This window comes from Ctenopharyngodon idella, chromosome 14, assembly GCF_019924925.1.
Source record: "Ctenopharyngodon idella isolate HZGC_01 chromosome 14, HZGC01, whole genome shotgun sequence".
NCBI classification, from domain to species: Eukaryota; Metazoa; Chordata; class Actinopteri; order Cypriniformes; family Xenocyprididae; genus Ctenopharyngodon; species Ctenopharyngodon idella.
Window position 1 is genome coordinate 16,491,521 of NC_067233.1, and position 22,633 is coordinate 16,514,153.

Consider the following 22,633-nt stretch of genomic DNA (forward strand, 5'->3'; position numbering starts at 1 on the left):
ACACAGAATTTTTTGCACAGACATTTTGCAAATTCATACTATATGAGCGAAAAGGAGAACAGTCAATGTTAACCATACTAAACCATTTTTATCTCAAAAGTGGATTTCAACTGTAAGCAAATGACATACCATGCTATGCTAAAATACATGTGAGTGATAATAATGGTCATTTCACCAGTAAACCCGTACATTGCTCGGTAATTCAATAGGATTTTCAGATCTCTCAATATTATTTATGTGGCTCCAGCGAAAGGCAGACACAATTTGTGCCCATCTGTGGTTTACCGCTCACTGAAGAGGCCATACTTATGTGATTTATCTTACAAAATAACAGAGTAGTGTGGTATTACCTCAGACGGAGAAAAAAGGTAATGGTGTTTTATCTAGAAGAAAATACCAGAGTTCTCCACCGTACCGAATTACCGTGACAAAAGACTCCAGCAGGCGGCCTCAGTTTTTCACAATATGTGAGTCTCGAAATGAAATAATCTCTGTTAGTGTCAAAAAAACAGACAAGTGCTTCGATAAAAGGCATGTTATCAATCATTTCTCTAAGGGTGATGGTACTCCACGTGCCATTTCTCTAAGATAAACACTTTTAGGTCTGATTTCTGCATTTAGTGTGTTGGGTGGGGGCGTTGTTGTTGCATTGAGAGGAATTGTCACTTTGCCCATTATTCCCATAGATATGGATGCCCTGCCTCTTACAGAGCCCCGCTGATGGTAATGCGCTGCCTCTGAAACACTGAATTACCGCGATACATCAAAGCTGCAGCTGCGAAGAGGAAAAAGTGTCAAAACAGTGCACACAAGCCTGGTCATTTTTTATAGTTAACCTCCTTAACTAGATTACCCCTCACCACATCTACCGCAGTCCTCGCACACTCTCTTCGGATTCAGCCTCCAAAACAGGGTCAAATACGCACACGACCTTGATGTTGAGGCTCTGCAGCAGCAGATCCTACAGTCTAAATGTCCCGGAGCACACAGAACGTGCTTTCGGATGCAATACGATGAGTTTTTGTCTCAGGAAATGTGACCACATCAATGAAGGTTCAAAAGCAAAGGGGGTTGGCAGCTTGCAATTAATGTATATTGACTTTTTCCTTAACCTTCAGTTTACTGTTTGCACTTATGTCCAACACTCCAATCAGCAGTCCTTGGTATTGGCCATCAAGAGGCTGATGTGGCCAGACCCAGAGGTCTTTCTTTAGGGCATCAATTAAGGTAAGGCGCAGTGATGCTCATGTCATTTTAGACGGCCCAGTTTGATTGGAAACTGATGTGAAACCCTGCAGGATGAACCCAACACCTGATGACAGAGCGCTCTGTTACTTTGGACTTGAGCCTGAGAACAGATTGTCAACCAAATAAATGACATCTTAATGTGAGCATCAGTGCTTTTGGCAAATGAAGTCCTCAATGTTTTGAGCTCATCTTGGCTTTTGATGCTGGGGCCTGGATTGTATTCTAAATTCTTAAATCTTTTTGGTGCACTCAAGAGCTGTGCTTTTGCTATAACAGAGCGTATATTCACTACTACCGTTTAAAAGGGTCAGTAAGATGTTTTTTAAGGAAATTAATACTTTTTATGTTTCTTGAGCACCAAATCAGCCTATTAGAATGATTTCATAAGGATCATGTGACACTGAAGACTGGAGTTATGATGCTGAAAATTCAGCTTTGTGATCACAAAAATATATATAATATAGGGGGTGGCCACTTTAAAACTGCCATGGACACTTTTTACCATGCTTTTATCATTTACTTTTGCTCCTTTTCAAGTGACTTCTAAATAGATTTTATTGTTTTATGCTTGTCCCAGACTTTTAATTTTAAACTGTAAAAAACCATCATAATAATCTTAATTATTATATACTTAAAACTATGATAATCTAAACTAACAGTTAAACAAAAAAGTTTCAATATTTACTGTGAAAATATATATATACATTTTAACACAAATTATTGTCCTATGTCATCACTTCTACCACAATATTTTTTTTTTTATCAAAACTTTGTTTTATCAAAAAATTATCCAAGTAGACAACAGTGTCAGTTAAAAGTATGCGTCAAACAAAAAATGTAACTTTATCTGAATATGAGTGTATGAGTGTACTGTATACTGAATATGTTGCCTATAGCTTGGGGTTGGGGTTGCAGTTGGGGTTTAAAATACATCTTAAAGGGGTGGTTGATTATGATTTCACTTTTTTTAACTTTAGTTAGTGTGTAATGTTGCTGTTAGAGCATAAACAACATCTGCAAAGTTACGATGCTCAAAGTTCAAAGCAAAGTGAGATACTTTTTTTTAAAAAGAATTCTCTGTTTAAGGACTACAACAAACGGCTGGTAGGGACTACAACAAGATTCTTCCCGGGTTGGTGACATCACGAACCCTAAAATTTACATAAACCCTGCCCCAGAGAACACGCAACAAAGGGGTGAGGCCATGTTATAATACAGTACGTAACACAAATGCAATAGCATGTCATAAAAGCAACATGACGACATGACAAGTTATAACCGTAATTAAACTATACCTGTTCTATCTTCATGCAGCATATATTCTCTGGCTCTGTATTATCTTACAACAGTTCCCACACGAGTGATTTATAGATTATCATGACAGAATATGCTAATCAATGACTTTAGGATAGTTAACTCTACATCAGCTACATAAATTCATCAACTAACCATTCAGAAACGTCCTACTGCATTAACATGTTGTCTCTCTCCATCATTGTCCGACTCCGGTTTGAACATAAAAGGCTGAACAGTTTCTGACATTTGAGCTGCTAACAAACACGGATTCTTGAAACTCTACCCTCTTCTTAGGAGCAGCAGCTCATTTGCATTTAAAGGGACACACAAAAACGGAGCGTTTTTGCTCACCCTCAAAAAGTGACAAATTTAACATGCTATAAAAAATTATCTGTGGGATATTTTGAGCTAAAACTTCACATACACTCTTTGCGGATATCAGAGAGTTATATTACATCTTGTAAAAGTGGCATTATAGTGACCCCTTTAATATTCAGTAATATTGTCGATTTAACCACACTGACACTATCAGATGAGAAAACAAAATTGAACTGACTTAAGCTGAATAATGACATGATTGTACACTATTCTGTAGAACAGCTGAATTGAATTTTACAACATTAACCCCCGGTTTCACAGACAAGGCTTAAGCTAGTCCTAGACTAAAATGCATGTTTGAGCTGTTTTAACTAAAAGCAACTTGTACTAACATATCTCAAAATATGTCAGAGCCATTGTTTCGTCTCAAGATTCACACCAGTAATGTTTTTTTTCTAGTGTACGTTTATAAAAGCTACTTAAATATCCTAATTGAACTAAGGCCTAATCCTGGCTTAGCCTAAGCCCTGTCTGTGAAACCGGGCCTAACACTATTATTTTCCTGATTATTAACATCAACCTGTTTTGAAATGATCTATATTGTATAACATGCTATATAAATAAAGGTGACTTAACTGAAAGAAAAGACAAATTAAGGTAAGTATCATACAGAATAATTTTTTATTTTGATTATTTCCAATCAAGCTGAAATTTATTTTATATATATATATATATGTGTGGGTGTGTGTGTGTGTCTGTCTCCACAGGGTCAAAAGTGCCCATAGTTGAAGAAACACCAATAATAACTAGTCTCCTGTAATTTCCCACACAGGAAGGTAACATTCCAGCAGCAACAGCTTGTGACTCAGCTGGATTTTTGACCTCTTTGCTGATGCACTGCGTTCCAAGTTTCTTGGATCATTCCCATTCCAGCATGGTGAGTTCCAAAAACAGCCTGAAATCCACAAAAATTCACAGTCTAAATGGCATTCCCACGACAAGACATCTGAGCATGTTTAAAAACAGCTCAAATGAATGCTGGCCAAGCAAAACAGATAACCCACAACTCACAGGTGCCCTGGCTCAAAGGTTAAGTGCTTTATTTGGAGGATGAGGGATAATTCTTGCAATCCTCCTTATAGAATTCAGCTTTATGTGGAGGAGCTTTGATCTTATTACGTTTATTAGGACAGTAGTGCTGTAAATCTATCTGTTAAATGCCGCTTACAAGCTGTGCATATGCCATCCGCCTCACCCCAGGCACAAATTACACAGCGTCTGTATGAATCCAACACCTCCTCACCCTATCAAATTCATTTAAAACAGACTGTGCTGTAACAATTTACTAAACTTTTTTCTGGTAAATACGTGGTTCTTCCCATTGGCGGCACATTAGAGCCTCAGATGGCCAGAGAAACTCAGTGAGTCTTAAGGCGGGGATGGATAGATGCGATCACAGAATGACTTGAGATGGCATCAGTCATCTGATGTTACAGCCTACAGCCTGAGCCCCCGAGCGGGGAGGAGGTGGGGTTACCAGAGGGGAGAGTGAACAAGAAACAGGCAGAAAATATAATATTGAGGAAAGAAAGTGCTTTTCCTTGGGAATCGAGGTGAATGCAGGCAACGTGCTATCACACACGAGGAAAAAGACAATCAGAAAGGCCATGTCACATCCCATTTCTATCAAAGACTCAAGCCTAGGTCTCCAAGACAGACCACAGATGGGTAACAAAGTAGCGTGTCCTTACAGCACCTGTTTGATATTAGCTTACATAAAACAAACTCATGCTTTGAGTCCTTAAAGGGACAGTTAACCCAAATACTAAAATTGTGTCATTTAGTGTTCTGTGGAACACAAAATAAGATATTCTGAATAACAGTAAAATCACATGAAGGTGAGTAGATGATAGAATTTTTTTCTCTCACTTGTGTGTGTGTTTACTTTTTTTGCAAATTTTCTTGTCATTTTCTTGTAAACTCAATACTGATCCTCATTCTCACATGTAAATATGCATTTATTTACATTTCCATGTCATGTTAATGAACACACCTGACCAAAATAGCACACTTATGTGTACTTGCAGTGTTGCGATTCCCATCTTCTGTCGCCTTTGGCTTGCTTTGTTGGGGTTTAAATCAACACATAATATTCAGTAATATTATCAATTTGACTGACACTACAAAACATGAACTGGCTAGAGCTAAAATAATGATGTTTTTAGAGCTGCTTTACAGCAATTTGAATTAGGCTAGTCTAATTTTTGATGAAGTTTGCATCATTGATTTTTATTTTCCTGTTTATTACTTTGAAGCTGCCTTAAAACAATCTGTATTGTTTTTTTCTTTTGCGAGTATCTGTGAAGGTTTTAAGATTCAGAAGGGTGCTCATGAGCTCCCCCTATGTGGCCACTACAGCTACTCAACAACCTATGTGGCATTTCTGCAAAGTGTGGAGTCGGAGACATGAACTGGAAAGATATTTGGGAAGCCCAATCATCACTGTGCCCTTGAACAAGGCACTTAACCTCGAATTGCTCCTGGGTGGCTGGGCCTGTGTTGTATCGTCTAGCTTTTTATTCTATAACCTGCTTCTATCTTAAGAAGCAAATAAAACAATAGTGGTGAAGTAGATGCGAGAGTGACATTCAGGCAATGAATAACTGGATTACAGACAAGTAAAGCCATCTTTTTAGCAGAGAGATTGTGAAAAAATAGCACAGGAACATGAGAGGCAACAGATCTCACCACAGCAGGATCCCATGGAGTGAGATTCTTCACTAGCAGTGGAAGAGGGACATAAAGCATCAAGCATGATGATTAGCACATAACCAGAGCAAAATGACATGGAAGATAAACACAGTCTTAAATAGTCATGTTTTAATGTGGAGAGCTTTTGTTTTTATTGAAGAAAATCCAATAACCCTGCTGAAACCTCCAGCATATGTTGTGTTTTGCATGCTGGTCCCTAGCAGGCTTTTAACTAGTTTATTCAACAAAAACAATGAGCTTCTCTGTAAAAACCAGACCACTAAATTTTGCTATTAAATAGCATGTAAATGCTATTTGCATTACCACTGTCTAGCTACTGTAGTTAATATTTCCCAGTTAGCCCCTACTGGTAGATGTTGAAACTACACCACCTACAAAACAGATTCCAAAAAAGTTGGGACACTGTACAAATTGTGAATAAAAAAGGAATGCAATGATGTGGAAGTTTCAAATTTCATTATTTTATTCACAATACAACATAGATGACATATCAAATGTTTAAACTGAGAAAATGTATCATTTTAAGGGAAAAATAAGTTGATTTTAAATTTCATGGCATCAACACATCTCAAAAAAGTTGGGACAAGGCCATGTTTACCACTGTGTGGCATCCCCTCTTCTTTTTATAACAGTCTGCAAACGTCTGGGGACTGAGGAGACAAGTTGCTCAAGTTTAGGAATAGTAATGTTGTCCCATTCTTGTCTAATACAGGCTTCTAGTTGCTCAACTGTCTTAGGTCTTCTTTGTCGCATCTTCCTCTTTATGATGCGCCAAATGTTTTCTATGGGTGAAAGATCTGGACTGCAGGCTGGCCATTTCAGTACCCGGATCCTTCTTCTACACAGCCATGATGTTGTAATTGATGCAGTATGTGGTCTGGCATTGTCATGTTGGAAAATGCAAAGAGACGACGTCTGGATGGGAGCATATGTTGTTCTAGAACTTGGATATACCTTTCAGCATTGATGGTGCCTTTCCAGATGTGTAAGCTGCCCATGCCACACAAACTCATGCAACCCCATACCATCAGAAATGCAGGCTTCTGAACTGAGCACTGATAACAACTTGGGTTGTCCTTGTCCTCTTTAGTCCGGATGACATGGCGTCCCAGTTTTCCAAAAAGAACTTCAAATTTTGATTCGTCTGACCACAGAACAGTCCACTTTCCACTTTGCCACAGTCCATTTTAAATGAGCCTTGGCCCAGAGAAAACGCCTGCGCTTCTGGATCATGTTTAGATATTGCTTCTTTTTTGACCTATAGAGTTTTAGCCAACAACGGCGAATGACACGGTGGATTGTGTTCACCGACAATGTTTTCTGGAAGTATTCCTGAGCCCATTTTGTTATTTCCATTACAGTAGCATTCCTGTATGTGATGCAGTGCCGTCTAAGGGCCCGAAGATCACAGGCATCCAGTATGGTTTTCCGGCCTTGACCCTTACGCAGAGATTGTTCCAGATTCTCTGAATCTTTGGATGATATTATGCACTGTAGATGATAACTTCAAACTCTTTGCAATTTTTCTCTGAGAAACTCCTTTCTGATATTGCTCCACTATTTTTCACTGCAGCATTAGGGGAATTGCTGATCCTCTGCCCATCTTGACTTCTGAGAGATACTGCCACTCTGAGAGGCTCTTTTTATACCCAATCATGTTGCCAATTGACCTAACAAGTTGCAAATTGGTCCTCCAGCTGTTCCTTATATGTACATTTAACTTTTCCGGCCTCTTATTGCTACCTGTCCCAACTTTTTTGGCATGTGTAGCTCTCATGAAATCCAAAATGAGCCAATATTTGGCATGACATTTCAAAATGTCTCACTTTCAACATTTGATGTTATCTATATTCTATTGTGAATAAAATATAAGTTTATGAGATTTGTAAATTATTGCATTCCTTTTTTATTCACAATTTGTACAGTGTCCCAACTTTTTTGGAATCAGGTTTGTAGATGCAATAAGCATCTTTCTCCATTGGTGACCATTCATGTTATACATCGCAACTCAGTTGTTGTTGTTTTTTGTTTTTTTATGGATAGGAATGCTAATTGATATATTTCTCTAGGTATTAAAAACCTCCTTGAGCTAAACCAACACCAAAACAGTACTAATCATCATAAGCTAGCTTGGACAACCATGCAAATTCAAGCTAGTCTAAAGTAGTTTTGCAGCAAGGAAGTACATTCATTACACTAGAATTCAATTCATGGCTTTGAAACACTTCTGGAGCTTGGAGACTCATGGGAGGATCTGAACTGGAAATGAACTATGGCAAAAGAAATTGCTTGAGTAAGATTAAACCAATCTCTAATGCTTCTGTAAACAATTTGATGCACAGCATGTTACAGGAATTATGACTTAAAATATTTTAGTGGGGTACTTGCCTTTGTCAGATTGGAAAGGTTTATCTTGCATCATAAGCATGGGAATATTTTTGGGACAATGATCTGCTGCTCAACAATGAAATCAATTTCATTACAGAAATTGAACATACAAATTCTACATACAGTATTTGGGATATATAATATGCTGTGCAAGTTTCCGTATTTCTGTATTCAACACAATTTGGCAGTTAAAAGTTAATATTTATTGTATGATGTAAAAATTTAAATGCACTTTTACTTTCAATGATTACGAATTTTAATTGATTATCATTACTATAATATTGAGTAAACAAGATAGACAGATCGACAGACAGAAAAACAGGTAGGCAGACAGACAAGCTGATTTTACTGTGCAATAATAAGAGAGTCAAGTGTAAATCTAATGCTTCAATCATAATCTACACCAGAACAACATCAATAACAAAAACAAATTAAACACCTCAGCATCTGGAAGCCTGAAAGTGTGAATACGTACAAAACAGTGTGATATCGTCCTGTTTTGCTGCTCATGGAACTGCACCAAACTCACCTCCCCACAGATAAATGAAGGGAAGGAGATGGAGAGAGACAGAGTGGGAGACTCTCAGGGAGGCTCCTGGTGTACAGGCTGCTAAATGTTCTGTGCTGAGCATCAAGGCCCATGGATATTGGGTGAGACACAATGGTCGACTATTCTAAACCAAAACATCTAAATCAGGTCAAACGCCTCAAAACGTGGGTTGATACCTTTGTTTTTTAGCTTTTGTCAGTTACATTGTGTTTCTGACACCCATTTGACACCATTTTTGTGACTTCCAACTTGTTAATCCCCAGTTTGTGAGAAAAAAGGAAGCTTTAATTAGGTAAACTAGCACACTCTCAATAACAATAACCATTTGCAACTTCATGACAATTGTACTGTTGGAACAACAGCACCCTTGCCTGTGTAATGTTGCTTTATTGACAGAATATAAAACTCGCAATATACAGTAGACTCTAAAGCAGAAGTTGGACAATTCGTGTGCTGTGAAAGATCACTTTGTGTTTTTTTTTTATAATTATTTTTCTTGTCATTCTAACAATTTCAGTTCTATGTCTGTACTCTTTGATAAAGAATTTAAAGCAAATGCATTTTACATACACTGTAAAAAAAAAAAAAAAAAAAAAAATCCCTGTGCAATTTACGGTAAAAAATGGCAGCTGTGGTTGCCAGAACTTTACCGTAAAACATACGGTAGCAACGTTTTAGGTTTTACGGGACAGCACTTAGTTTACCGTCTATTTTACAGTTCAAAACCGTATAATTTAAAGGATTATATTGTAATAATTACGGTTCATAACTGTTTATTTCACTGTAAAAAAAATTATCTTAAATTTACGGTAAAAAACGTATTACATTAACTGATATAATGTTAATTTACCAACCTATTGAAGAACTAATATCTGTTTTGTACCTTTGTAATACACTGACAACCATCAAACACAGTGGAGATGAGAGTCGCATGATGATTCAAAGCTCATAGCAGCTTTTCCACAAGCTGAAAATTACAATAATAATATATGGAAGGTGCACACAGTGTCATTCACACAAACACTAAACACCATCATGGTAACACACATGAAATTTTAAAAATGCAATAAACATTAATTTAACAATATTAGATGTAACATAAAACTCTAATGTACATAACTGATTAGAAAAAACTAAGAAGAAAGAGTTATTTCAACGAAAATTCATCAAATGTGAAGTGTCACGCAGGGAATTAAGGGAATGTGAATTTTTGTTTTTTCACTGTAAATTATACAATGACTTGTTATTTTTCACTTCCAAAAACTAAATTTAATTGTATTTTATTGTAAAATTACATTAAATGAACCATTAGATCTATTACAGTTATACAGCCGTATACAGTACGGAAACTTTCTGTAAACCAATTAACTGTTTTTCACCGTAGCATTTTTACGTCTTTTACTGTTAAAATCACAATAATTTTTTACAGTGTAGTAGTAACTGAATTTACATTTACAATATGCATTTGGCAGACACTTGTAACCAAAGTGACTTACATTACGTTACTTACATTATTTTTTATGACCTTGCTGTTGCTAGCGCCAATGTTACAGACATACAGATGATGATGCTACAGATCTTATATATCTTCTGCTATTAAAATTTCACCTACAGTACATAATGTCTTTGCTCATGTGGAATTTCCTCATCCAAAGGGAAATCCCTTGTCTTTTTTATGTGTTCAGTGCATAAACTGTGAAATGGCTGCTGAATTGCAGTCAGTAGGAATTGGTAATTATAGGTTATGAGAAACATTCCTGCCCTCGCGCTGAGCCGCTGACTGGCTGATAAAAGCCTCTGATTGAGTAATTGTGCGTTTGAGAGCCACATTGCAGGGCGGAGTCTGTAATCATAGCGTAATCTCTTGTTCGTTCATGCCCAGCACCAGCCGATTCACACAAATTCGAACAAAAGGGGTCAATAACAGCTGCTCAGCAGAAAATTGATACTCAGAAATAAATGGCACTTGAACTCCACTAGCTCAGTGCACCATCACGATTATATCCATGGTGACGCTAGTGCTTTTTGATCAAGAAATGAAGTCTCTCGGCTTAGTGTTTTCAGACTAAACCACCTGTGTCATTACCAGATCATCAACTCCTAAAATGACTAAATGACTCTGCTGAGTTGTTAAAAGTGTTATTTGATGACACGGGGGCACTTGCGGTACTTGAAATGGTTTACGCCTGGAGCAGACCCCCCTTAAACTACAGGAATGAGATAAGATGGGTGAGATCAAGTAATGCTTAAGAACTTCGAGCCAACTGCAAGTAAAAGTGAAGCAAGTGAAACAGATGTTCCACAACATGTAAGGCGAATGGAGTGCTAATGTTCCTCGTGGGACTCTATTCATCACCTCATCAAAATTAGACATGCTGCCGTACTTGTGTTTGAAAGTGTTAGGGAAATAATTAGCTCTTCCAACAGGTAGCAATTTGGATGGATGGATGGATAGATAGAGCGAACAGCTTTGCCTTTTGGTGCTGATGCTGCTGTCGACTATCGCCAGAAATGCACACTATATGATGATGGACAAAGGGTCTGATTGATGGTATGAATGCGTTGCTGGATGCAGATTCGCCCCAAGAGAAGAGACGAGAAGAGAAGAGGCAAGAGTATAATTGCGTCGGGCAGTGAAGTGTGTGAAAGGATTAGGCCTTGGCCACTCTTCAGCACACACATATAAAAGACTGTCTCCCCCGGGGAGAAGTGCGCTGGCCTGCTTGTGTACTGAAACCAATGTGCCGACAGCACCATTCGTCTTCAATACGACTCTCCTCACCTGCCTGTTTGCTATATCAGCCTTGGCCTTGTCTTTTACCAACCATGGCATGTCCTCTCGAACCTGCTCAGCTGCTCAACAGTCTCTGTCTTCATTAGTATGGCAATATTACGAGCGAAAGCTTCCCTCAGGATGTGTGATGGTGCCTTTCACCTGTCTGTTTCCACTTTCCTATGTTTGGTTTTTTGAACACGTCCAATGAAAGTTTATCTGTTTGTTTAGTTGTGGTTAAAAGATGCCAACTGGCTCACCACCAAGACTATGAACAAAAAATAGAAAGAAGTGAATATCAAAGGAACAGTTCTGCCAGAAATGAAATTTCTGTCATCATTTACTCATCCTCATGTTGTTATAAACCTGTATGGCTTTATTTCTTCTGTGAAATAAACAATTCAGTCTTCAAACAATTCAAAGTGACCACAGCCAGTAAGCTTCAAAAATACCCAAAAAGAGCTATAAAATAGTCAGTATAACTTGTGTGCTACAGACTATTTTATGTCTTTTGAAGTCATAAGATGTTTGCTGTGACTGGGATCGCAAAAGCCTAATTAGTGAAGAAATCTGTACAATTTGCAAACTAATCATTTAGCCTCATTAGGCAACCAGATCAAACGGTTCATTATAAAATGACTGGCTCAAAAGGATGATTCCTTCACCGATTCAGTTCTTGAGTTCAACTCACTCAATTCACTATCAATGAATGAAGGTGCAGTCATAATACAATATATTTTAGCAAAATACACTGCTCACACAGAAGTCACTTACAAACCAAGCAGCTTTCTGTTGGTGGTCAGTATGGTGAATTCGTGTGACCAACTTGAACATGAGCAAAATCTGTGTGGGGAACTTTTTCTCCCTTATGCGAACATCCAGATTCTTACTGAAATGACTAGATTTTGCCTGCAAAAAACTATTTTTGAGCAACAGTAAATACGACCGCACCTTAAAAACAAACATTTCAGTGAAATTCAGTCTGTTGCTCACCTTTATCGTATGACTTCAAAAGAGTTGGAATATACTGCAATAGTCTTTACAGACGTGGTCACTATGAACTGTTGTTGTATGGACAATAATTATTCATAATTTCTCCTTATATGGAACTACTTGAGAGTGAGTAAACAATGACAGACGTTTCATTTTTGGGTGAACTTTAATATATATATATATATATATAATTTCTTTTGCCATGCTTCAGGTTTTCGTGCGAACGTCTCTTTTAGACAAGAAGTTGATGACATATTTCACAGGTGCCCTTTTATACTCACGGTCACACCAGTAGTGATGTCATAGGCTGCCACCTGCCAATGTCAAGTTCATTGTCGTGTTTACACCCATGCTTCGGACACCGGCCACGGTTCCCCCATAGCACCCTCTCTGGGATGCAGTGTCTCGTTCCCCCCTTCTCAGGGAACCATGGTTACATGCGTAACCTGAGACAATATATATATATATATATATATATAGTTACTTTTATTGTCTATAGTTAGAAAATAGCACGCCATCGTCTAGTGAGTGGACAGGCTTAATTTTTCTAACTTGTAAAAACAATAAAAGACTACTCTCTTGAGTCTCAGTAAGTGTTAACGTAACCTGCATTAAAAACCCCACAATAAAACATATGTATGCACAGTCAACATTTTGCTATTATTAAAGGATATCTTGGCCTTAGTCATTTTATTACAAAACCAAACAAACACAAAATTGGCCTCTCATCTCATAAGAGTCTGGTCATGACTAATCTAAAACTAAGCCCTAAAACTCTATTTTATATCACCAATCAAATTGTAGTACACATGTCCACTCTCAGAAACAGACAATTGTGTTGAAAACCTTAAAATACCTTTAGCAATTAAAACTATAACCTCCCAAAAGACACGTCTTCACATACACTGTACATTGTGTTGATAAACACCTGTTGATAAACCATCTCAACCGTAAAGAGTTCTCAGTTCTGCATTACTAAAATGGAACCTCTGATTACCACATCTTACCTCTAACACTGGTATACCACATACCTCTGATTTGCAAAAAAATACTGTTTTGGAGAAAACATAATAGCACATAATTGGATTTCTCTACAGCCTGCGTAACCTTTTGCTCGATGAGCAGATGTTTTGATTTTTCTGCAGTTCCAGTTATTTAGAAGGAATGGAACAATGAGTTTCTATGAGATTCTTGAACAACAAGTGGTTACTGCTACAATATCTACCTACTTTCATCTGGCTGTTTTCCTTTCTGGTCTCATTAAAAAACATGGTTACACTTCATTTTAAGGTGATGTAGTTACATTGTACTTAAGTACTGAGTAATATTAATTAACTACATGAACTTACGGTTAGGGTTAGTTACTTGTTATTACTATAGTAAGTACATGTACAAACGTGTAACTACGTTAAAAATATATTTTAATGACGATATTTTATATTTTTTTAATATTTTAAATATGAGGGAAGAACAAAACACTAAACTTGGTTAAGGTACTGTATTTATCTGACAAAATTATTTTAAAATTATTTTATTTTAATACGTAAAAAAAAAAAAAAAATGCATAGAAATGTTTTTGCATGTGTTCATAATTTCTCTGTATGACTGCCTGGCCAAAACTTATGTTTGTAGAATTTGCAGAATTTATGCCCAAAAAAAGAGGATAAAATCAAAGGCTCTCCTGATCTGTCACTCCGAATATCCTGACTCTGAGCTATTCAAAATACACTTAATGCTGCTGTTAGCATGGCCACTATTCATTCTGCAACATAATCACGTACAAACAAACCTGGGTCTGAAATACAAGAGCCGTGGAGCTAAGGTTGCATTTATTCTCTCTGTTGAGGAGTATCACCCTCAGAGGAAATGAAGTTACTGAGGCTGTTCTATATGCAAGATGCCCACGGCTGTTGCCCTGGATGACCCTGAGTGTTTGAAGCTGAAGGACAGCATGGAGACTGTTTAATCCTGTGGGTACCATGCCCACTGGAGCGTGTATTCACATACATACACACACACACAAACTGACACAGGTGTGGACATACCTGTGCACAAGCACACAAACACACAGAGTATTCCTGTAAGCATGATTTCATATGGGGCATTCATACAGGTTATGATATAACGAGCACATGGAGTGCTAAAAACAAGCTACTACACACACAATCATACAAATGAAACAAAAGCAACACACACAATGACTGGTATACTACATTCTTTAAAGTTTTTAGGCTATTTTATATATATTTTCTGATCCTCTAACTAATTCAAACTACTTTGCTTCATCAAAAGCGTTTATTTTTTGTCCACCTCCCTTGCAGAACAAGTGAACAAGAGTTATGAATATAATATACTTTCATACTTCATAGTTCATACTTCAGTGTATATTGAACTTTTTTCAATTTCACTGTATTTAAGAGCAGTTTAACATTTAATGCACTTGAAATGCATTTAAAATTCACTGTTGGATATATTTAAGTAAACTGTTAGTTATATTGCATTTAAAATGCACTTCAGTACAACTAACTGTCAGCTAACTATCAAACAATCTGATGCATATTTATGATAATCCTGAATGTACTTATACTTAAGTCTACATAGTTTGACATTACCTTTCAATGTCTAATTAATACATCAATTTAATTAGAGTACATGTTTGTTGTCTCTAAACAAAGTATTTAAGCATGGTCAATAAGCATCAATACATTTAAGTGCACTAAAGTATGTTGTGAAATAATGCATCACTAAGTAATTAATTACTGTAATTACTTTTCCCTTGAAAAAGTAAAGTAAGGAATTACGCTTCATTTTTCTGTAATTTACACCCCGAGTGTTTGATTAACACATTTCCATCCTGTAAATTTACACCCTGAGTGTTTAATTACAGTTACTTCTGATAATTGCATTAAATACTGTATAGACTATAGAACAACTCAATATAAAACAATAGAATTAAAAAAAAAAAAACGACATTTTAATAAATAAAATTTTAAATGTACGTTTTTAATGTAACCACACCCTATAAACACTTTGGTCAGTTCAAGAACAATTTTTGCAATAATATATATATATATATATATATATACATACATAAAAGAGCAGTTTAATGACTATCCTTGTATTGTTTAACTGGCCGATATCGAATTTAGAAAGTAATTTATAATAATAAGTAACGAAATATGTTAGAGAGAGTAATTAGTACATAAATCTAATTACACTGTTGAAGATGTAATTAGTAGCTAGTAGTTAATTTATTTTTTAGAGTAACTTACTCAACACTGGAAATAATGTCCTAGAAGAATATTTCTTAAAAGGATTCTAAAAATATATTTCAGAGATTTTAAATGTCATTTCTAGTAACGCACTACAGATACAAAAAAAAAAGTACAATAAAAATTAAATGTACTTTAAAGGGGTCCTTGATTATGTTTTCATTTTTTTTAACTTTTGTGCGTAATCTTGTTGTTAGAGCATAAACAACATCTGCAAAGTTACGATGCTCACAGTTCAATGCAAAGGGAGATATTTTCTTTTACAGAAATCACTTTTTAAGGACTACAACAAACGGCTGGTAGGGACTACAATGAGCTTCTTCCAGGGTTGGTGACATCACGGACCCTAAAGTTTAGTAGCCCCACCCACTGATTCAACCACAACAAGTAGTATTAGGTAAATAACAGATGTGACGCTAACACTTGATCGAGCAACTAAGCGATAAACATGCCTTTGAAGTAGGGCTGAGCGATTTAGCAAAAAAATAAAATCTAGATTTCTTCAGAACAATTGACCGGTTCACGATTTCAATTTTTTTTTTTTTTTTTTTTTTTTTATGTTTAACTAGTCAACTTAAAAACTTAACTACAATATGATTCAAGTAACATTCTCTTTATTAACCATCTGGTTAAAGTTCTATTCCAAGTGCAGCACACCTGAAGTGATCAACATGGTGTAAATGTAAAACAAATAACTTGTTATTTGTTAAATATCTTTGTTAAATATCTTTGCAGAAAATATGCATTAAATATGACAAACTTATCTTAAACATCCTATATACTCAGAAATAATTTAAAATAAGAAAAATGCTAAATATTTCTTAGCCACAAGTAATAGCAATAAATAACACCAGTAATAGGTTATTATTAACAGCAAATGCTTTGTAAAAACAGAAAATAACAGCACCTTTCAGCCTGTCACCATCATGCAAACATGAAATATCAAACATACAGTAGTAGTTCTTTACAGGTTTTTGCATTCCATTGCATTATTTTTATGTTTGGCTGTTGAACTCGTGTCTCGCGTCTTTTGCAGCGTCTCACTCATGAAACGGCATAATAAAAATGCGGCGGTCAAGTTACAAAAAATTCAACTTGTGTTTAAAAACTTTGCTCTTTTCCCATTCCACTGCCCGCGTCTCATCTTTTCAACGCAATAACCCATTTCTGAGTGAACAGCCGCTCAAGACTAGTGATGTGTTCTACGTTCATAGAGCGTCACATGAGAGCGCCATCATATGGTCGGATCATTTTCTTCTCTTAGCGGTTATCATTGCTGTACTGTCAACGTCTAATTGTAACGTTTGCTAACATTTTTATTCAAAATTGCGATTTCTCGATTTAAAAATAATAAAATCGAGGCAAAACATTAAATTCGAATTAATCGAAAAAAAACCCAGAAAAATCGCCCAGCCCTACTTTGAAGAGTGCAAAATGTTGTGCAATGCCAGGTTGTGGATTGGATTTGCAGAGAGCCTGAAATTAAAAAACAATGCTGTGCCTTCTATAATGGTTCTGACAGGAACGGCGCAACACACTTATCTGAGTAAAAAAAAATTTACTGTGTCACAGATCGTTTGATATGTATGGATTATGTGTACTGTCTAACCAAAATCACCAGTAGCCAGGGATTTCTGATATGTAATGATTCATGTAGGCCTACAGTCAGATGTTTTTGTCTCAAAATCGTTTATTGTCAGTAAATCAAACAGTGACTAAACGGTCAACTTCACATCGTTTCTCTTAGTAGGATGAAAATGTTATTTAAACTGTGATTAAATTATATATAGAAAGCGATCAAAGAACGCTCCCTTTACAATCGCTGGAACTGTCAATCAAACAGCGCAAGTGTTTTGGACTTTCGCCAAAACTCCCATTAGAATCAACAAATCTCTTATTTACATTGTGTTTGCACTGTTAGTTATGATGAAAGCATTCGTTAGTGTGCAGAAATCGAGTTACAATGACGAGATCACTGCATTCATGCACTCAACATGTCTGATCATCACTGCAACCTTTCATGCCACGATCTAAATATAAAGCTATAATTGACACTTTTCATGATTAGTAAACGTTAAGAACTGTAATAGTAAAAACGTGCTAAAAGTTTGACAGAATTCCATATGTAACACTTAGCTATTTCCATATGCAAAGATTTTAGCCAATCACAGCAGTGTTTGTTTACACTGAAGTCTCACAGGAGACACACTCCTTAAAACAGAGCGTTCAAATCAGAGGGCTAATATCAGGTAGGAAAAATGCCTTTTAATTCTAAATTATGACCATTTTTGATGTAAAAATCATACTAACATTATAAGTGCACCCCAGGAAACATTATAAAATAATAAAATAATGCAGTTCATGACCACTTTAAATATAAAATTATATTGACAAATAAGCACTTTTAAAGTGTGCTTACATATATGTAATGAAAGTCTACAGTATTCTCTTACAGTATTAGTCATGTTTTAAGTACTTTTTAATTTGTGCCAATTATATTAACTGAAAAAATTACTTTTGGATTTCAAGTATACAATCAATAAACTTAAGTGCAATCAATAAATAAAAATGGCTATAATGCCTCTACAAGAACACTGAGACCAACAGATCCGACAGCACAACCCTGCACTGGAACTCTGTAGTTAATGTCTACATAATTTATTTAACCTCTGTTTAATCTGCGTATAAAGTTTATTCATTCTGTTTATTTTGTGCCTCTCTTTCTCGCTGTATAAAGATATCAGCCACAGGGGGAGTATGGATCTCATGATCTCAGACAGACTCTCTGAGCTTCTCATCTGGGCCCGTTTAGAATTATAGTTTTATTTGAGTAAAGAAAAACACCTCCAGTAATTAACAAGAGACCTCTGCTCCAATCCTCACATCTGTCAGTGCCATAAACACAGATCTCATTGCACACTAATCACAAAGCACACTCTACCACTCAACTATTTATTTGCCTTTCAGCTTGTATTAGAAATATCCCAGGATACTCGCAAAATCTGTGACTACTGCATGCACTAAAACAACTTTTCAATATTCAGTTTAAGGCACGGATAGTTTTAGGTAGTACTGTCACTTAAAAACACATGGCCTGGGACAAAACATTTAGGCTACACCATAAAGGACCTTAATGAGACCATCTCATTATAGGTTCACATCCTCATTCCTGGTTGTCTCCCCGTAACGGCATAGTTCACCCAAAAATTTTACTCACCCTCAAGTTGTTCCAAACCTGTATGAGTTACTTTCTTTTGCTGAACACAAAAGAAGATATTTTTAAGAACGTAGGTAAACACACAGTTTACGGTAGCCACTGACTTCCATGGTATTTTTTTTTCCCCTACTATGGAAGTCAATGGCTACCATCTGTCTGATTACCAACATTCTTCAAAATATTTTCTTAATATCATATTTTGTCTTCAGAAAGAAACTCATACAGGTTTGGAACAACATGAGGTTGAGTAAATGATGACAAAATTGTCATTTTTGGGTGAACTATACCTTCAGTGCATGTCCTGATTAGACATGTTCCCGGGTCATTATATTTTGTGGATCCTGGTCCGAAAATTTTGTCCTAACCATATCCCTACCCCTAAAACTACCCCTACCCACAAGTTATCTCTAAAATCAGAGGGAAATGATAGGTGAAAAACACAGATGTAGAAACACCTAACCTTGGTTGTAAGCCTAAACTTGACATAAACTGTAAACTTGTCCCTAAAATCTGATTGGTTGGTTGGAATGTTGTTTCAGGATCAACAAAGATGTTGAACCAGGAATATATGTTGCACTTGGTGAAATCAGGTTCTGCCCCCTAAATGTCACCCCTGGTATTCGGATACAACTTGAGAGCATCTGAAATGAAAAAACCTACAAATATACAGTATGTACATAACTCCTAATTTACATGTTGATTGAATATAGGAAAGATAAACTGCTCATTTTTCATTAAAGTTTCTTTTCAATGATTGCAATTTTTATCGAACAAATTAGCTTCATTAAGGGACTGTGTAAAGTAAATGGACATACTGGACACCACACACAAATGAAGGCCAATGTGGCCACTTACCAGGCCGTCGCAGTTACTAATAGCTACTGATGCTCCCTGTATGTCCGTAATGTCACCCACATACATGCAGTCACTCTTCAAAGGCTCGGAGTGCATGCCGCCGGATTCCTGCCACTCCATCTTGGCTCCGGGAGCCACCAGGCGTGTGTTGCGGCGCAGACGCAGGTGAAACTCCCGGCCGAAGACGGTGACGTTGTAGTAGAGCTGCTCGAGCGTGTCTCCTTTGAACTCATGGTGGGCGTGGTCGGCTGATGCCGCCTCTCTTCTCCAGCGCCTACGGAACTGCCCACCTGCTGGACCAACCGATACCGCATGGGACAGGAAGCGGCCTTCTGCATCAGTAAGAACGGGTTTCACCAGTCCATAGTCCCCCAGAACATGCTGCAGGGAATCTGCATTACACACAAAGATGGTCAGTCAGACAGCACACATTAGCCGTAGTGCATCTATAATGAATGTCACTATGCCGGCGACTTTCATGTGATGGTTTGCAAAAACAATGCAATTTAATTTAATGAATTAAATTTAGATGTGTTTATGTTGACACTTGAAATGCACATTATTCCCATGCAGCGAGTTAATGCACATGAGAAGCAATGGGTCAGAAGGGTCCGGGTGAAGAAACACATTAACACTTGTTTGACACCCTCATTTTCAGATTTAACAAAGCCTGTTTGTGCACAGACTGTATGAACAGTGTGTTTTGGTATTCTGTGCTTGTAATTACATATCTGCCTCCCATCACAAAATACCAAGTATAATTCTCAATATGCCTTATTGTTTTCAATGACAGCCAGATGCCTGATAGATGTATTTACAATTCTGAAATATATCAAGAAGAAATACAACCACAGGCCCACATAAGGAAAAAAAAGACCACTCATCCTAAATGAGTTTCACAAAACCTAGTGAGCACCCTATCAAGTCAGCATTTTGGGATCACAGGCGCATTCCGTGTCAGTCTATCTGTCAGCCTATGATAACCAAAAAAGCTGCATGTGCCTATGATGCCCAAAAATGTTTCCATGCACCTAAGATGCCCATTAATGCTGCATGCACCTTTAATTTCCAAAAATGCTCCACTCAACTATAATTCTCAAAAATGCTGCACACATACCCAAAAGTGCCACATGCACTGAAAATACTAATATTTATTGCACCTGATGCACAAAAAATCTATGATACCCAAATGTGCCACAAGCACCTATGATAACCAATAACGCTTATACACCTGATGCACATAAATATTGTACACACCTACGATGCACAAAATGACGCCCACACCTATTATACCTAAAAAAAAAAATAAGCTCAAAAATGCTTACCTATGACATTCAAAATGTTGCACACACCTATAATACCCAATAATACTTAATGTAACTGATGCACAAAAATGCTGCACACACCTATCATACGCAAAAGTGCCACATGCACCTGTAATACCAATATTTTATGCACAAAAATGCTCCAGTCACTTATGATTCCCAAAAATGCTGCACATACCAATGATGCCCAGTAATGATAACCACACCTATGATGCCTAATAAAATGCTCAAATGTGCAATGTGCTCAAAAATACTTTAATTAACCTATGTTGCACACATCTATGATGCCCAAAAATGCTGTCTAGGTAGAGAACTCAATAGGTTTTGAGAGACAGCCGATATGTCAGTTCAAAGTGATGCTGAGTTCTGCATGTGCATCTCTGAAGAGACCACTTACTCTAGCATATTTATTACAATCTGTAATTTACCAATAACCATTACAAGTTACCAATAAACAGAAAGATGCCGCATAAAAACATCCTAGTATTTCTCTTCCAAAACCAAAAGTTCTATTTCAAAGCTTTGGGGTATTTTTTTGAGTTTCTATACCCAAAAACGTACATTGTTTAAACGCTATCACAGAAGGAGAACAGAATTTTTTATTATTATTTGAAATCAATACTGCAATACTTCCGCTCTCAGGCAGATCAATATCGCCAGAGCGTCCGTCAAAAAACCCAAAGAAAAAAACGCGAGAAAAAAAAAAAGGAAAAAAAAAACCAAAACATTTCCACTACACCGCCAGAGCTGCGCTGAGAATTAATTTCAGCAGCATATGAAACAAACACAAAACAAACAGTAATGACACAGCACACGAGAATGCCGCGGCTGTTTATATTTCCTAAAGCTCTAGAGAATAATTAAAAAGATCAGAAATAGCCCGTGCCACAAGTTTCTCACACACCGGGATGGGGACAGTGCGCAAACATCCAGGTCTGATGCGCACTGGGGTGGTACCGGGCAGGACATCTTGCGATGGGATGGAACTGGAAGTGTAAATAGGTAAAAGCAGCCGCACGTACCTATGCTACTGGAGATATAAAGGCCGTTCGTCTGCAGAAAGATCGGCAGTGTGATTAGGATAGTAAATCCGGCCGAGAAATCCATGGCAGCTCCGAACTGCGCAGGTGAGGGAGACGGACTTTGGGATCCAGCGTGTTAAAGTTCCCTGCGCGACCAGCAACCGCCACGCCAGCAACAGCCACCCGCAACTTACTGCAAAGTGCACTAGGAGAGAGCGCGTGCCTCTCTCTCTCTCTCTCTCTCTCTCTCTCTCTCTCATACACACACACCCTCTTCCTCCTCGCCGACTCTTACTAGGTTTCTCTGTCAACACCTGAAAGCGCGCTCACGAGCTCTCTACAGTGTGGAGCGATAGAGGGATGCGGAATTATTTCAGACAGCGCGGCAATATAAATATTGATATTTCTCATTCTTCCGCACGTAAATAAAATTTTAAGGACTTCAAACTACACGTGTGAGTCACTGCTGAATTTTTAAAATGTTGCTGCTCAAGTCTGAAACTTTTACAGATGAAATGCTACTTGTGTGAGGTTGTGTTCTTCATGACCTGCTCAAACTTTTTGCAGCGCCTCATCACATTCAAGCACAGCATCTTCAGCTAGA

At 37.2% G+C, this 22,633-nt stretch overlaps 1 protein-coding gene across 4 annotated transcripts in view; it reads right to left on the minus strand.

Annotated features, from left to right (window-relative positions):
• Window positions 1-22,332, minus strand: part of LOC127494526 (A disintegrin and metalloproteinase with thrombospondin motifs 2) — a 174,840-nt gene extending 152,508 nt beyond the window's left edge. For all 4 annotated transcript variants that reach the window (XM_051860484.1, XM_051860482.1, XM_051860483.1 and 1 more), the window contains exons 1-2: window positions 22,030-22,332; window positions 19,683-20,074 (exon numbers count right to left, since the gene is read on the minus strand). In XM_051860484.1, coding sequence (XP_051716444.1) covers window positions 19,683-20,074; window positions 22,030-22,114 — 477 coding nt within the window. In that variant the 5' untranslated portion in view covers window positions 22,115-22,332. The remainder of the gene's footprint in view (window positions 1-19,682; window positions 20,075-22,029) is intronic.
• Between the last annotated feature and the right edge of the window lie 301 nt (window positions 22,333-22,633).